Below are 18366 nucleotides of genomic sequence, written 5' to 3' on the forward strand. Positions count from 1 at the left end.
TCACTCTTCTCCTCCAAAAGCAAGAATATCCATATGCCATGTTATATCTTGTGAAAATGTTGTTTTTTCCACTTCTTGTTTAGTATCATTTTAAAGGTCTCTGTGCGATTGGTAAAATGGTCGCTATTTCACAATAGTCCTTTATATTATGAGAAAGATCAAGAACTGTGTTCTGTTGAGAAGGAGGTGTGTTCCCCTTTAGGGGTCTTTGAGAATGTTTAACTCCAACCAGGTTTGACTCTCATGTGACCGCGGGAACCTATTGAACCGAAATGACCGTTATGTTTTTACAACTGATTTGAAGATTTCTTTGTTGTCTGGTCTGAGTATTTGAGCCCATAGTGTGGAGTATATCTCATATGCTCCATACTATGTATCTTTCTGAAGTCAGGTATATTATTATTTACTCAAAACTGTAATTGTGTTGAACACATTGTGCCCATAGAGCACATTGTATAGTTGTTAGTGTTACTATCTGTGCACATTGTCTAGTTAAGTTTATTCTCAAAAACACCTGAGTGCTTTGCTATACATTTTAGAACATGTGTCTTAAATTAGAATAACTGTTACATGTGTGGCTATTTTAAATCTGTTTGTCTCCTGCATGGATCACGTGGTTGTTGCCCATATGGCTACAGTGTCTGTGCAGGTGCAAAGTTGCCACGCGGTTACAATGTGATTCAGAATTGCAGTATCCTTTCTAAATTGGCTTCTAATTGTTTACATTATGTAATTGACATGATACAATTATACCTGACTAATAATCAATTGTTATATTTGATTTATCCTAAACTCGTCTGAAATGATTATGATTAGTAAACTGTGAGGAGGCTTTTGTTACCGCAAAGTTACGGCCATGGTAGGTCAAACTGAAGGCTCGAGAATGGTAGGAGCAGTAGGCACATCATCGGAAACCTTCTGATTTCTGTCTATCACTGCTGTTAGCAAGTTGTATGGGAAAAGACTAAATAAACTACACTTTTGTAATAAGCAAACAGTAGGCGGCAGGCAAAACATCTATTAGTCTACCTACATCCTCAGACTAGCATCAGACTGGAGAGTTTGTGATCGTAAGATCCACGTGAAGCTAGCGTGATACTTAAAAGAGACATTAGGTCCCCAGTGAAAGGATAATTGAAAGTATAGTGAGTCTGGAATAATCAAATATCAAAATTGATACATAATCAACCTTTGTGATCAGTGTTTAAATAGAAACACTGTCTAAATTTAATGATCTCATGAAATTGGAGTCAGATTAAGCATGGAGCTAGACTAGGATTCAAACTAAATCCTGATAAATTCAGAAGCGCAAGTAAAAGACCGAATATGCATTAAACCTTCGACCAGGCACCAGGCCGCTGGATTCTGCTATTTGGGCTGGTGGATGGCTGAAGATCCTGAAGATCAGTTGCAGAGATCATGCCTTACAACTTGTACTACACAGAACATTTGCACTAAATGTGTTCTGTTTGGAGAGTAGACTCCATTCAGCCTTTGTGTCACGATGAAGAGCAGCACAGGCAGTTAAGCATGTAGAGATGGTAAACCTCCCCTCACTTCTCCTGGTTCACTTATGACCATTAAAGTTTTTTTGTTTTGAGTGAAACATGCATCATCCTGTCATGTTTTCTTTGCCTTGCAATCAGAGAGTGTGATTATGACGTGTGGGCAAGTGTACCGTGTGTAATTAACACGCACATCTTGAAGTTGGTGAGAAAGCAGTGTTTTTAAAACGCTGGAAGTATCCAGCTGTCTGAGAAGAAGATTGATCTCAGAGACACACCTGCATCTCAGGATCTGATGGTCTTAGAGGACGAGAGTGTTCATGATAATGAAAGGGAAAAGCTTTTAAAACACATCTACAAGTTCTTAGAAATCTACTCATTGTATTAATGTTGGCTTTAAAATGGTTTTAAAAAACCTTTTACATTTTGAGACTTTAGTCTTTGCAACTTTACAGATCCTCTTTATTCACCAAGAGCTTGTAACACTCCAAAAAGAACGTGTCTTAAATTAGATTAACTGTTACATGTGGATGGGAAATTAACAGACTATCCAAATTTTAATAAAACAATAGGCCGATACCGTTAGAAGCATGGATGTGTCTGTCACATATGGTTCACCCAAACATGAAAATTCTGTCATAATTTACCCAGGTTGTTCTAAACCGGCATAAAGTTCTGTTGAACACAAAAGAAGATAGAGTACTATGAAGAATGTGGGAAACCAAACAGCTGCTGCTCCTGCAGTAACTTCTGAAGTATGGAAAAATATACTGTAGGAGTCATTGCATGGGACCAGAAACTGTTTAGTTACCCATATTCTTCAAAGTATCTTCTTTTATGTTTAACAGAAGAAAGAAATTATTTCAGGTTTGGACAACTTGTGGTTGTGTAAAAGATGAAAGAACTTTCAGTTTTGGGTGATCCTTGTCGGTCCACCTTGCGCAACTGAACTGCGAGTTCATCATTACTGGACATACCCATTGATAACTTTCTCATTCAGCCCTACATCTGGAGAGCCTCTTGTGTTCAACGAGCCACCTAGGTTTACCCTACACTGCGTTTCTTGTGAAGCCTTAACTGCGCATTCTGCAGACTCCGTAAATGAGACACGCAAATGAGCTTCTCCAACACTTCATATAAAATGTATTTCATTATAATTACTATTAGTATTATCATTGTCAAAATCATTGGCCTTTGTAAAATACGAGAAAAATTGCAATAAAAATCTTAATTTTACCTTTGAACACGGGACGATTCCGTATTTTAAAGGTGCAGTGTGTACATTTAGCATCTAGCGGTGAGGTTGAGAATTGCAACCAACAGCTCAGTCCCCTGCTCGGCCCTCCCTTTAGAGAAGCTACGATGGTGGACACAAGTAAAGATGTCGTTGGTAAAGACAGCAGAGAGCAATGAGATTCCTTTACAAAGGTAAATTAATGAATTATATTTACTTTATTATTTAATAAATGGATGTTATTGCGATTATTAAAAGTGCAGTGTGTATATTTTAGCAGCATCTAGCGGTGAGATTGAGAACTGCAACCAATGGTAAATCAAGGAATTATATTTACTTTATTATTTGATAAATTGTATGGTATTGCGAATGTTAATGTACTTGTTCATCACTGTGTCAGTGTTTAATTCGCAAGAACAACAAAGTGACGAAACGCGCTCTGTAAACATGGTGGCGACTTCCATGTAAGGGGACCCGTTTCTATGTAGATAGAAATTGCTCAATCTAAGGTAATAGAAAACAAAACGGTTATACACCTCTGAAAACATAGTTAGTACATTGCATTTCTGTAAACAGATCTTTGTAAATATTATACATTGCACTTTAAAGGACGGGTGCCAACCCTAAGATGCCAAATCATCTGAGGAATGATTAGCACATTCTGAAGGTGAAGCAATATTTGGAAAGTTTGAGACCCAAATGCCTTTCATATCAGGTTATCATCTGGAGACTAAAATTCCCTTTTCCACACCTTAATCTTAAAATCATAACTCACCAGAGAGGAGAAAACAACAACGGTGCCGTTCCAAACATGCACAGGCTGTTCTTCCACTCTTTTGAATGAGTAGACATCACATGAAATTCCCTTGTAGTGAAGGAATCACATCTCTCCCTCAAATGAAACTCAGAGGTAGTCTGTTTTGCACAATGATTTACATCATTCAGTTTTTTTTTTTTTTTTTATGTTTACCTACCCAGAATGCACTAAAACCAAAGAGTCGGACAATTCATATACAGTTTGCTGCACTGTTGGCAAACAGAGTAGCCTATGTTTTTTTTTTGTATGATCTGCTCACACCCTGCTGAAGATTTAATTTTACCCAAATTTTACCAACAAATATAATTTCATTCAGATTGTATGAATTCATATGACATGACCAACTCATTATGAATTCTTATGATATCAGATTACACGACTTGGCCAGACTTGGAGACCAACAACCACCTTAAAAGGCCTTAAAATAAATATTTTACAAAAGAAATATGTGCTTTATCGGCATACGATAAGATCAATCCTAAAAAAGTGTCAGACTGTTGTTTAAACAAGCTGTTATTTTATGTAACAGCATGCAACAAAAATGCAGTCTTTCAAATAAACTGATGTGAAATCTAGATTGCAAGGAGTTTTTGCACTATAGTCTCAAGACATTAGCACTTTTATAAGGAACTGAAGTATAAGAGAGAACTTACATTACTGAGGTTGAAAAAATAAGGTATTTTAGCAGTTGTTAAACTATGCTACTCAATTCTAAACTACAGCAGGGATCTCCACATATATGACGGTCAGAGATAACATACTCAGCTTGTTTTACTGCATTTGCCTTGTAGAATCAGGCAAGTAATTATCTCTTAAAGTTGTAAGCGTGAAACTTAAACAGGTAGGCCACGGTCCACCTACAATGAAGTTACCATGGAACTGTGCATTCAAGTTTACTTGGCAGCACCTCAACAATATAATGAGGCATATGTTTCATGTTTAGGCATGTCAAGATTGACCCAATAGTGCAGAAACACATAAAACGGAGAGCTGATCAGGGTCATCGAGTGGAAAGCGAAGAGTTGGCAATGACGGGCGCCAGATGAATGTCTTGGAAATGTCTCACAAGACACAAAGAATCGCCTCTTCGACACTGAAACTCAGATGTGTGCAGCTGGAGGTACCAGCTGTGGTGAGAGAACCATTCCAGCCTCGTTCCTCAGCCTCCTCCGTCTGTCCATGTCGTAATGTCCCACATAAAAGGTTATAATAAACCATAAAGCACACGTTGTTTCGTCCAGAAAAATAAATCCTCAGACATGGGCAATCATGAGATAAGATGAACAAACATAAAATTGATCCTCAGTGCGCTTTCTAGCCAATGTTAAAAGAAGGGTTACATAGCCTCTGAAACTACACTTTTGTGTGAGCACTAAACATGAGCACGTTAAACTATTATAAAAATTATGATTTTTTTTAAACCTGTATATTATCAAAACTTCCACTCAGTCTGCGTATTGTTAAAATCAAACATTTAAATAGTACTTAGTAGATATAGTGTAATGTAATACTATAATAATATAGTAGTACAGCGTTTAACTAATATTAAATAGTACTTAGTGCATAAATAGTGGGGCAACATGACATGTTTTACCTATTTAGAAAAAGAAAATGAATTGGGAGCAAATATTTTCTAATAAAGCAATAGCTGGCTGTAAACTGTCCAGGCATCACCTCACAAAGAATGAGTCTCATTTGCCCTGGGGAAAAAAAGATTGCCAAGGGTTTGTTCACTGAGCTGTAAAAATCTCTAGCCACACAGAGTAGTCAGACAACAGGTCAGATGTGTGTCAAAATAACACCAAGAAAGATTTCTCATATGAACAGGTGTTTTCGTTTTATTTTTACAATCTATGACAATCATGTGTGTTTGTCGCACTTTTTTAAATCCTCTAGCATTTTCCAAGAATGGACATGGTGGGGGGGATATATTCCTTTTTTATTGCTGAATGTAAAAAAATAAAAATACACTTCCACTGACTTGAAAAAAAATAAAAAGAAATCATCTGCTGCTTGTACCATGCACCCATCTAACCTTGACCACAAGGACATGCAGAGGTGAGGTGTTGAGACGTTTCAATCCGGGGGGAAATGAAAGGTAGAAATAAACTGGCAGGACATAACCGTTTAGTAGCAATATCACATTTAAACTAACTAGAGCATTGTCTTTTGGGCATTTCTCAAACATACAAATAAGACCCAAAATGTAAGGAAGCAAGGTAGGGGATCCAAATAACTTTTGCTCAGACTTCAAACAAAACATCTCTTCATTTAAAATAAAAACTGATATTTCATTGTGCTGTCATAACACAGCATGAAACCCATTTTATTAGGATAAAATCACAAAATAATCATGATTCATCTCTTTTTCTTATGGAAGAAGTGCATGAACACATTTATCACGTATCTGTTTAGTTCTAATCTTCCTCCATTTCTTTTAGTGTTGGTTTTCTGTGCCAAAACCAATGGACTTCACCTCTCTCAACATATTATTCTTGACATCTTTAACAAGAAGGCAAGCTGATGCTGACTGTGGATGCTCTAAGAAGGTGAAGAGTTAAAAACAGCTGATTTTAGTACACTTCATCTCACGCTGCTCCATACTGACTGGTTCTAACTCCAAACAGAATCAGTCAGTGCAGCTGCTTCTGGTTTGGTTTGGGCCCAGTGAGTGCTTCAAAATGGACATGGAGTCACATATACATGTAAAAAAAAAAAAAATTATAAACTGACGATATAGCATTTGATATACAATAATAATAATAATAATGACCTGCACTATTTAGTGTCTTAGATTAACTGTGAATATATTAAATAATTCTGAAATATGTGGACATAATGAAAAACATTGAGAAAGTTAAACATCAACAGGAAATTTACACACACACACAAAAAAGTGAAATGCATTGGAACACAAGCAGAATATAAAGTTTGCATATTTTGGTATTTTAATGACCCCTAATCATTTTCACAGCTATTTGTCTTGTCGTTTGAGACTGTGTTTGTGTGCGATGAAACTTTTTAGGGCTGTTCACACAGGACACATCTGAACATTAAAAACAAAGCTAAACAATGCACAGAACCAAAAAGAGTAACCCAACTCATAAATTGCTGTAAAATATAAACATGAGTATCACACCATCATATTAATTTAATCGGTCTATTATTTTCTTTAGTTTTCACTGACACCCATCCACTCCGCTGCATGTCAGAGTTGAACTTGCGAAAACGTGATATTCATGGCACACAAAAAAGGAAAAAAAGTGCACGTGCACAATTTTTATAATAGAATAATAATAAAAGCATCATAATATTATATATAATATATACTGTATGTGTGTATGTAAAAATTGGAATGGAATACAACAAACGAAAGCAACGATAAAAAAACTGTGTAAGAACATGTCCTGTGTGAACAGTCCCGTTACTCTCCCTGTCCCAAAGTACCAGGACCATTTGGTAGAGCGGACACATCTATCAGCCTGGTGTCAGTCTCTCTTCAGTCCTGCACTAGAGGAAGATGTACAGTGGAATGAAGTCCTGAGACGCTGTGAGGCCTTCCATTCCTCCCATCTATCTCTCCACTGGCCGCTCTAACCGGATGGATTTGCTGATAATGAGGCCGATTTGACTGAGTGGCGGGAAAGTGGGCTGAGTGGGAGAGACTATTACGCTTTCTTATCTGTCAAAAGCTATTAGCACTGACAGCACGGCCCACGGCCCCCCTCACATTTATCCCACAATCCCCTTTGGAAAAAGAAGGCTTCTGTGTGACAAACCTTAAGGTGCGGTCACATTAAGCGAAATTTTGGGGGCACAAATTTTAGCCCGAACAATGGTAAACGTGACCGCATCTTTACCCTGTAAGGATGCAAAGCAAGTCAAGGCGGTGCATCTGTAAGATGACATCAAGTGCCCGCATGCGGAACTCTAAACAACAGCAGCATATTTCTCAGAGCCACAGTCATTTTGAGGCCTCTCGCGTTTGGTCGTTCTCACTCGCGCACTCATGTACTCTTTTTCTGAACCCCCCCCCCCCCCACATTGCATTTGTTATTGATTTCCTGTTGGCAAAGCAACATGATCATAAAACATCTCTGTAGATCAAATTCATGTAAACATACACCTTATGTCAGAGTGGTTTATATTGCATGACGGTGGGAGGGGTGGATGTCACAGTTCAGATGGGGGTCAGCTCCCAAAAGAACATAACCTGGAAAGGAAAGTAAGGAAAAAAGGCCAAAAAGAGACAACTTAAGAGTAAACGAGTATAAAAAAATGAGGCGTCCGTATAAGAAAGGCTACAAAAAACTCCACTGGCCCTCTGGCCCTCAGCATACAGCAAAAGGCACCACAATATTACTCGATATTTTTTAAGTTGTGAAAAAGTTGGCACATCTCTTTTTTTTTTTTTTATGCTGTAAATCAAAATGTACATATAAATAGAGTTTTCCCTATAAAAAAAGTCTTTGCTGTTAACTAGTAGACAACGTTTGCTAAAATGAAAATAAATATTTCATTTGTTTATAATATCTGTCAGTTATAGAAAATAAAAATATTTCTTATAGGTGCATGTCTATAGTAGATCGTTTTTTTTTTTTTTTTTTTTTTTTTTGTGGATAGGTGGCGGTCTCTCTAGTGAGGTGCATTGTCCAGTTTGGAGCGCGTGTGCGTCAGTCTGGTTTGTTTGTTGGTGCGAGGCCCGTGCCGCCCGCTCTGGGCGTGAGAAGTCTGCGTGTCGGGCACGGGCCTGTAGAGGGTGACGGGCTCGGCGGCGTTCATGTTCTGCATACTGAGGAAGGGCGTGCTCTCACCTTCCTCCTCCTCTGAGTCCGACAGGCAGCTGCGCGAGCCTAAGTCCCGGGAGGGGTGGTAGCCGCGTGGTGCCACGTGGCCGTTGAGTCTGGACCTGTGCCAGTGCCGACTGCTTCTCTTTGGTTGCTCCATCGAGGAGAGGTACTCCTGGGTGCTTTCGTACACTTCCTCTTGAGCCAGCCGGTAGGGGCTGGAGGGAAGGCTGCCGGTGTTGTCTCGCAGGTAGCTGCCACGCTGCTGCTGCCTGTAGGGCTCGTGGCCCCGCGCCTCGTGAAGGGGCACCTGGTAGCGCCGCAGCAGTGGCTGGTCCTCCTCCGGCGGGTAGGGAGCATGGGCGGCAGGGGGCAGAGACATGGCGTGGCTGGCGTTGGGAGACGTGATCTGGAAAGTAGGCACCTGCGGGGGCAGTGAGTAATGGAAGTCCACGGGAGACAGACGAGCCGGAGTGGTCAGCGCCGACACGTACCTGTATCGAGAGAAGGGCAGGGAGAGAGAGACAGCAGAGAGAGGAAGAAGAGCGAGCAAGAGCGGGAGAGAAGAAGGTTGTGTGGAACAGATATGCACATGAGTTTCAAGTAAACGCACTGTAAAAGCAAAGGAACCCACCACTGAAAAAGAAGTTGCATTCAGGGGTTCTCAACCTTTTTTTGGTCACCCATGTGATGGAATTAAACCATTCACTTTAGGATCTGAGAGGGCATACCACGTTCTTAAAACTAGCAGAACATTTTGACATTTTATTTGATTATCATTTATGACATTATTATCGTCCATTACTGTAAAATGTCATTATTATTATTAATAATAATACCTTCTACAACTCAAAACTTTGGGATCTGTATGATTTTTTTTTTTTTCTGTCATGTCCGTTATTTTCAGGAGCCATTTTTCCATTCTTAAGTGTCACATGATCCTTCAGAAATCATTCTAATATGCTAATTTTGCACTTGGGAAACATTTCTTATTATCAGTGTTGAAAACAGAAGTGCTGCTTAATATTTTTGTGGAAAGCATGATACTCTTTTCAGGATTTTTTGATTAATATAAATGTATCATTTATTTGCAATATAATCTCTCTTTTTTAAGTCTTTACCGTCACTTTTCATCAATTTAATGAATCATAGCTGAATAAATATATATCAAAAAATACACACAAAAACATTTGAATGGTAATGGTAACTGCCCACTGCTTTAGATGTGCATTGAATGGGTTTGAATGCAGAGCACAAATTCAGAGTATGCGACAACATAGTTGGCTTCATATCACTTATACATTTTGACAAAGTCATAAAAAAAGTTATATTTTAGCACAGAATCAGCTGAATTTTAAATATATATGTCTAACTATTAAACATGCTGCATTATATAAAATAACTATCATAGGTAAATATATTACAGTATATCTTATGCTTCTGACCACACATGAGTGACCTCAAGGCTGAGAACATCTTCCTCAAGTTCCCCCAGTCATGGAGAACCAGGAATTTTTAACTTGTGTTTTTTTTTTAACCCTGGAAAATTCAATCAGTCTTCAAAAAGTTTCTGTTGTAAATATTTTTTTTTTATTTCCAGTTATGCTGCGTTCCAGGCAGGTTTTTGAGCCCGTAAGTCACGACTTCAAACCACGACTCACGACTTTGTAGCGTTCCAGGCAATTCACGCCAAACTTCCTGTGCGCAAGGAATTGTAATTAGATTATTAATTTTATTAAATCGTTTTTTTAACATGTACCACTTGCATAAACACTGCATCCATTTTCAGTATTATCTGTAGGTGCTGCCATTGTTGTTTCGCGGGATATGTGACGGCAGAGCTCGTAACTGGGAGTACATCGATCTAGTACGAGTTCACGGGTGGGAAGCTACGGGTTTGACTACTGTTCCAGTGCACTTTCACGGGTATAAGGTTGGAAAAACACGGGTTACGGGTTGCCTGGAACGCGGCATTATACTCAACTGCTGACTAGAAATTGCTTTTTGAGTGCAACCTCTCTAAAATGATGTTAAAATCCTATATGCAGTGATCCTGCATTGTACTTTAGCAGTACTATATCAATTTACGCCCACCTTGCTATGACACTAGAAAAATGATAGTATGCACACTAAGACATGGCGGCTGAAAGCTCAATAGCAAATGACAGCAGACATACACACTACTGGAACAAATGAGGCCAGGTCTAACCTCCCAGCCTAGGCTTAGCATTGTTACTGCAGCAGTCATCAGATGGATGACATCATGCTACACTTAATCATATATGTGGTTAATTTTTTATGCCTTTGACACACACACACACACACACACACACACACACACACACAAAACCTCACTATCTGTGATTGTTCCTTTGGCCTGTGCTGTGTGAGTTAAAGTGAGCGTGCCCTAAGAGAGGAAGCCACAGTCAAACTGGAGCAGATAAATTAACACCAGCTACGCTGTCACAGATTTGCAGGGCCTGAGGGCAAACAGCCATATGCACAACAGCTCAGTCAGCTACAGAGCAGGAGAGAAGGTAGAGAGGGAAATAGTGCAGAGCAGAACACCAGAGACCTGTTTCACCCCTGAGATAACATGTTGTTCGGCTCTTGTTGACTTAATGAACCCCTCACGGTATAAATTCTCCTGTTTTGGCCCTTGCATGGTGGTGTGGGTGTTTCGCAGGCGAGAGATAACTGTAAATACAGCTGGCCGTGGGCTAGAATCTCTCTTCCTTGAAATACTGTGTATCTTGAGCAGAGAAGCTTAGCTTGACCCCGACTCCCTCTCTGACACTCAGAGCTGGGCCAGAGCATCTGCACGATTTGTGCAACGGATTTTACTGTTATATTCTTCATGGTACGCAGTGTGCAATTTATAAAATGATTTTTGAGGGGTCAAGGTTCTTATTTCTTATGCTAGCTGCTCTAAAATTGCATGAAAAATTGGAGCATTAAAATAATGTACTACCATTTTGTGAATAATATGTAAATAATTTACAATATTTAATAATAACCGAGTAATTTACTGCCACTGAGTGAATATGTAATCTATAAATCCTGAATCCTGATGGTACATGCTGTGAATATTTGCTATTGAATCTTTCACGCCACCCATGCCAGTCCCCAGGGGTAAAGGAGACCGCGCACTGAAACACAGAGGAGTCTTACTGCACACACTAAAATGGTTCTCAGTGCCATGGCTGCGGATAGAGGGCGCTCCTGCGCACCTGTCGCTATGCGGAGAGTCCCCGAGCGAGTCGAAAGAGTCCCCATACTGCAGGGCCGGCCGGTGGGGCTCAGTAAAGCCACAGTGTGCGGCACGCCTGGCCCGCGCCTCCATGCACGCAGGACTGTTGCATTTACTGGTCCCCACTGAAGACGACATCATGCCGGAAGGACAGTCGGAGAGGACGCTGTCTGTTCGCTCCAGACTCCACGTTCTCCCTTCATGTCTGAGAAAGAAAGAAAGAAAGAAAGAAAGAAAAAGAAAGCAGGACAGAAAAAGTGCACAAGATGCTTAATCCAGTGGTTCTCAAATTGTAGGTGGAATGCAAGCTTCCCAAGATCTTTGATTTCTTTCATTTCCTTTGACCTCACAAGACTATGATTTCACAAGAATATAGAGCACATGGAGTACAGCAGTTGGTCACAATCCTCTCAAGTTTCATCCATCTCTGTTTGTGTTCCACAGATAAAAATACAGATTTACACCGACATGAGGCCAGTGTTATTTTAGGGCTATTTATAAACTATAATAATTGTTAATTTGATCATTTTAATTACACTTATAGTGTCAGATGTACTAACAGCTTGCACTAGCGCAAACCATCTTTTGGCAGTAAAATAGTACTGTCATGGGTACTGTTTACTAAAGACACACAGTTAAGAAATAGAGCTGAAAAGGCTTGGATAGTTATTTTTGCACCTGATTTTATTGAATATGCATTTGTAGGAGTTTCCCTTTCAGATGCTAAATTTATGGGAGGAAAGTATTAAAATGAATGATTGGTATTTGTGCCGTTATTTAATGCATTATTTAAATTGTCTTAAAGCAGATGATAATTTGTGCATTGTCAGTAAATCACCAGCAGAAATTTCCACTGCCATTAGCACTTTTTTGTAAGTTTTTTTTTTATTTATTTTTAATTTATTTTTTGCCATTAGTGATTGATTTGTGCTTGTCATTTTTATTTGTTTTTAAAATATATTTCTAAAAAGTATTCATTTTTATTAAGTGTTTAAATTTTCAGTAAGTACTTTAAGTACTTACATTTTAATATCAGGTAGTTGTCAAGGCAGCATTTACATTTTTTTTATAGTTCAAGTTTTTCATCTAATATTTATATTTTATTAAAAAACATTTTTTTTTCTTTTTTAAATAGTTTTATTTCTTGGTAACAATAAAACCACTGCATGAGGGTGAATAAATGGCAAAAGTTTGATTTTGTAGCTTTTAATTTATTTATTTATAGGCATTATTTATATTTTATACACAAACTTTGCCATAGATAATGTAGGTCTGCTGACAATAAATGTTCATTTTTCTTTCTTTCCTTTTACATTTAATTCATTATTCACAACAACTACCAAACTATCAAAAATGTAGATTATTTTTTTTGTGTGTTTTTTTTTTTATATACAACAAAAAATATATTTATTTTCACTTTTTTTCAATAAAACCATAGCTTCACTTCTAAATTGCTTCATGACGTATCGCAATCTGTCAAAAGTTCCCCATTATTCAACAAGTACAAACATTCGAACAAAATTCGCCAACAATGCGGTTGGTTGATTACAGTGGAAGTGTAAAGTTGTACAAAGATTGTTCTTGTTACAAAGAGTCATGCCAGAAACCAAGAACCACTGGTTTAACACATATGTGTAAGAATCAGTTTGAGTGAAAAGCATGATGTCAGAGGTCTGAGAGGTGATCATGTTGTATAACCTCTGAGTTTCACTCACTCACTCACTCACTCACACCTGTTACTTGATTCTAAAAGGGATGAATTATGGCCACCTGACTCAGATTCCAATGGGACAGTGGAAGGGGAAAGAATGCTGAATGAGATTAAACAGACGTATGACTCAGGAAGGGGGCAACTGGAGCACGGCCCCTAGTTCTTCGTGAGTCTACACACACAAATCCTCTGCTCATTTGTGGTCAAACATGCCACGCTGTCAGGAATGTACCTGTGAGTGGAGGAATGAGCCCGGGTGGAGGAGTTGTGGGATCTGGAAGACTGCCGGCTGCCAGGAAAAGGTGCCTCTGCTCTGTGTCCAATGACTCTCTCAGTCGCCGGAACATTTTTGGAAATATACTGCAGAGAACAAAAGAGGCCTTGAGTTACAGACAGATGATATTACATCACAACCAAAGCCATTTTATTAAGAGGAGTGACGTACATCTACCATGGGTATCTCCTCAGGACCAGGGCCTGGGTGATTGGGTCCATTGGCCAGGTTGCGATTGGGATGATCCACATAAATGTTCTGCCTCAGATGATTGTGCATCTTCTTCCTCTGTTTCCTGGGGGGGAGGCTACAGTGAGGCAGTGTCACTCTCTCAGACACCGGCCCAGAGTCACAATCATCACATCACATTTAAAAAAGTCTTGCAACTGCTCTATGTTGCTGCCAACTCATTTTTTTTCCCATTTGGTTATTTTCTGTATAATGATTCTAAAATATTCAGACACTTGAGCCACTTAAAAATGTTAATTGGCTGGATCTTAGAAAACATGATGCTAAACCATAGTTCTCTGTTTTTGCTTTGATTGTTTTTTTGATAGTTTTTACCACTTGGATTGATGTTTTATTATGTGGTGTCATTTATTTTCATACCTTATTTTAAGAAGCAAAAGTTCAAACACACTCAAAAACTTTCCAAGCAAAAGTAATTATATATATATATATATATATATATATATATATATATATATATATATATATATAAAGGTTTAAAACACATTTACTCAATTCCAAATGAATCCCAAAGTAAAAGTAGCTTTAAAATGTACCAAATGTACCTTATTAAAGAAGTTGTAGGTCTAAGATTTAAATAATAATAATAATACTTTTATTAGAATCCATTAAATGAATCAGTACTTATAGTACAGACATTTACAGTGTTACAAAATATTTCTATTCAAATATATAATGTTCTTTTGAAATCTGTGTTAATCAAAGAACAAGACTTTTCCACAAAAACATTAACTAGCACAACTGTTTTCAACATTGATAGTAATAAGAAATCAGGATATTATCTAGAGTAATTGCTGCTGTAAAGCAGCCTTGCTATTACAGGAATTAATCACATTTTAAACTATATTTAAATAGACAACAGTTATTTTGAATTGTAATACTATTTCACAATATTTCTTTATAAATATGAGAGATTCTTTCAAAAACCCAAACTTTGTGAACAGTAGTGCACTTTTAAAAGTTGATTCTTCTAATTAACTTCCACAATATGTGATCTCAGTTTCCATGGAAATTTTTTATACAATTGAGGACGATCGAAAATTCACAAAGGGCACCATTAAATGTTATTACAGTAATGTGTTTACAATTCGAATTAATATCGCTGCCGTTGTGCCTCATACTTACTTGGTTTTGCAGTAGGCCACCACGCAGACTATGCCCACCACCAAAAGAGCCACACAGATGCCGGTGATTGTCAGGACTCTCTTCTGATAGAGCTCCTCTGCCTCTGCACATCACCACACAACAACAATTACCAGACTCATTCACAACTCAAACAACTGGTCCTAAACTCTCACTCCATGGATGCCTCCCTCCACTGGGGGGCGACGCAATTCAGCTCAATTTACAAGCTCTACAGCATATCAAGGGGACAACTGAAATATGGATGGATGTTCGAGACAAATTGCTTTAAAAAGGGATTGCATTGGAGAAACAATCATCGGCGTCTTTGTTTGGCTCAGTCTGTTATAGTTTATTAATGTATTCATAAGCAATCAAATCATGTATGCATAGAAATCTTTAAAGGAATATTCTGGATCCAGTTATCAGACTGAGCTCATTTGACAGCATTTGTGGTATAATATTGATTAACCTGTGCTAATATATATATATATATATATATATATATATATATATATATATATATATATATATATATATATATATATATATATATATATCAAACCACAGGCTACATCCAGCCTTCTGCCTTTTCCTTGTAAGTGGGCCTTGGTTTGGTCACACAGAACGTATGTCTGAGAGCAATGGTGGCTAGTTAGGGTAGAAATATTTAATAATCAATAATTAAATAATTCAGCTGTTGTTTGCTCAGTAGTGTAGAGCAAGGAGGAGAACATTATTTCTGAAGGGCCTCGTCTGTAGGAACGGAGCTGATTATGTGCTTTAAGCAGACAGCGTGACTTCATAGAGACCCTAGTTTACACGTACCGTAAAATGGACCACTTTCAAGGGAAAACAGAGGCTGTTTTTGTAAACAAAGAACAGACAATTGGGAGAGGTCATATAAACAACCTAATTATGGTCCTAATGCAGTTTGGCATGCTAGGGCACTAGGATTCAGTTTGGTCAAGCACAGTAAAAGTAAGAACAGGAAAGAAAAGAGAGACTGCTTTCAATTTAAGTCATTATCAGCTGCACAAATCGCATTGGTGAAGCAGAAGAATGGCAAAGTAGCGTGCAAGGATAGAAAATAAGTAAGCAAAGACAACACAAAAATAGGCAGATGGAAGAAGGAAAAATGAAAGTAAAGGAAGTAATTTGTTTGGGGAAACAAAAGGGAACTCTTATCCGCAGCACTCGTCCATATTGCCTTGAAAGTCAAAGCACCATGATCAGCTGTACAATAAAAGTCCATCTGGAAAAGTTACAGCTGGTCATGATCAGATTTTATGTAAACGCTTTGAAAATATAGCTGTACAGTCCATGATGTCAAAAGTTAAACTGTAAAAATGATTTATTCAGTACTTTTGTTGTTTTCTAGTAAAAACAAAAAACTAAAAAAAAAACTTTTTTTTATTGTTTTAAGCATTTATATATATATATATATATATATATATATATATATATATATATATATATATATATATATATATATATATATATATATATATATATAAATGCTTAAAACAATAAAAAAAGTATATATAAATATAAATATATATATATTTTAATTCTCTGGAAGTCTTAATATGAAAAAAATAAATACTGAAAAAAAAAAAAAAAAAAAGAAAAACAATCTGTGCAAACAGGCAAAATCCTGAAAGTGCGTGTGCAAGGGAAAATGAACACATTGATCTAACATGATCCAAGGCTTTCCAGGTATAACATAATTAGATTCAATGTTAGTACTACTCAAGTGCACATAAATTCATTTGAAGCTACACACTTGTTATGTTTACCGTTCAGTAAATACCAGGTTGGTGTGTAAAGCTGATGGCGGTTTACACAAATCACCCCCGCATAATGCTAACTCCTTAAGAGCCTGTGACTATCTGCATACACTTGAAGAAATCTGTGTACATCTTCATGTTGATGACAAAAAACCGACTCAATAGCCGACTCTTTATGTCATTCCAACTAATTCAACAAAATATATGGTTGTCAAAAGTCTTGCGTAAAACTTGATCTAACTACGCACATTGTTAAATGCTCACAGTAAAACTGTTTTTGGCAACATTTCTGGGGCCGCGAGAACATTTATTGCAAATTTTAAAAACCTAGGCTTTGTTAACACTGCACGCAAATACAATTAAGTTGTCAAAACTGAAAAGTTGTTTGTTCAAATAGTGAAGAGAATTTATGGTATTTGTGCATTGTTTGTTACACATGTTGCAGTATGGATTTTTGGTTAAAAATCTGCTTATGCAATTGGCAAAAAAGTACATTGAGGGCACATAATTGACCCAAAGGGAACATTTCTATATACCTTTTAAGGGTCAATAATATACATTATTTTTGCTGGAAGAAATTAATTTATTAAAAACTATATAATGCAGTTCATTAATACAATGACTTGACTAAAAGTCACTTTTCTAAGCATCTTTTTAATTTCTGAATTAAAACAAATTTTAATATTACCTTTAATATTACCTTTAAAGTCAGAAATTTCCTGATACTGTGTAATGAGGAAAAAAAGCTTTATATATATATATATATATATATATATATATATATATATATATATATATATATATATATATATATATATATGTGTGTGTGTGTTTTATTAAATAACATTCATGCTGGTTTTGTCTGGATTTCATGATGTTTTTTGTCAGTTTGTATGATGTTAAATCTGAGTAATGTCGCTGAATGACAGAAATAAATAAATAAAATAAAACATCTGGAATCTGATATGATTCCAAAAAGCACAAACACCCCCCCCCCCAAAAAAAAAAACACTGATTTTAATCAGATATTTAGACCACAGATGGATGTTTATAAACATCGGATTTCATGTTGTTTTTTCCTAAACGGATTGGAGTCAGATCTGATTCTTTCTGCTTGTCTGAACAAAGCCTTAAAATCCCACTGTGATGAGACGAGGGCTGCAGATAATGATTCCCATGCTGACTCTTGGAAAGAGGGGCTACTATACAGAGCAATGGCTGATTGACAGATTTATTAGTTCATCAATTTGTTCATTTGCTTTAGAGTCCACCAGAGAGAGGCTACGGAGGTGTGTCGAATGGAATGAGAGCTACACAGTTCCATCTGGAAATCGGAATGAAGGATTGGTCCATACCCATAAATTCAATCCCAAGAGACTCTGCCAGTGCAAAGAGTTGATAATGAAGAGCAAAACAACAGGGAAAGAGGAAAAACAAGATTTAAGAGAGCGATATCCCACCATACACAGAAACACATATGGGCATTATGAAAGTCACACTGTGGACACATCATGCAGATACTATGATGTGAAAAAGAGTAAGTGCTTAGATCATGCAGGTTAAAGCATGTCTGAAATACGTGTTTCTAGACGACAAACCTGGATTAATGGCTAAAAAAGATTATCGT

General features: G+C 37.4%; 1 protein-coding gene across 9 annotated transcripts in view; it reads right to left on the minus strand.

Moving 5' to 3' along the window:
- Positions 1 to 5476: 5476 nt before the first annotated feature.
- The window catches only part of LOC127941559 (pro-neuregulin-2, membrane-bound isoform), an 83756-nt gene continuing 70866 nt past the window's right edge, over positions 5477 to 18366 (minus strand). For 2 of the 9 annotated variants that reach the window (XM_052536731.1, XM_052536739.1), the window contains exons 6-11: positions 18095 to 18118; positions 14953 to 15055; positions 13750 to 13885; positions 13537 to 13664; positions 11574 to 11798; positions 5477 to 8837 (exon numbers count right to left, since the gene is read on the minus strand). In XM_052536731.1, coding sequence (XP_052392691.1) covers positions 8192 to 8837; positions 11574 to 11798; positions 13537 to 13664; positions 13750 to 13885; positions 14953 to 15055; positions 18095 to 18118 — 1262 coding nt within the window. In that variant the 3' untranslated portion in view covers positions 5477 to 8191. The remainder of the gene's footprint in view (positions 8838 to 11573; positions 11799 to 13536; positions 13665 to 13749; positions 13886 to 14952; positions 15056 to 18094; positions 18119 to 18366) is intronic. The other 7 variants (XM_052536735.1, XM_052536733.1, XM_052536736.1 and 4 more) reach the window with 5 other exon arrangements.

This window comes from Carassius gibelio, chromosome A21, assembly GCF_023724105.1.
Source record: "Carassius gibelio isolate Cgi1373 ecotype wild population from Czech Republic chromosome A21, carGib1.2-hapl.c, whole genome shotgun sequence".
In the NCBI taxonomy this organism is placed as follows: domain Eukaryota; kingdom Metazoa; phylum Chordata; class Actinopteri; order Cypriniformes; family Cyprinidae; genus Carassius; species Carassius gibelio.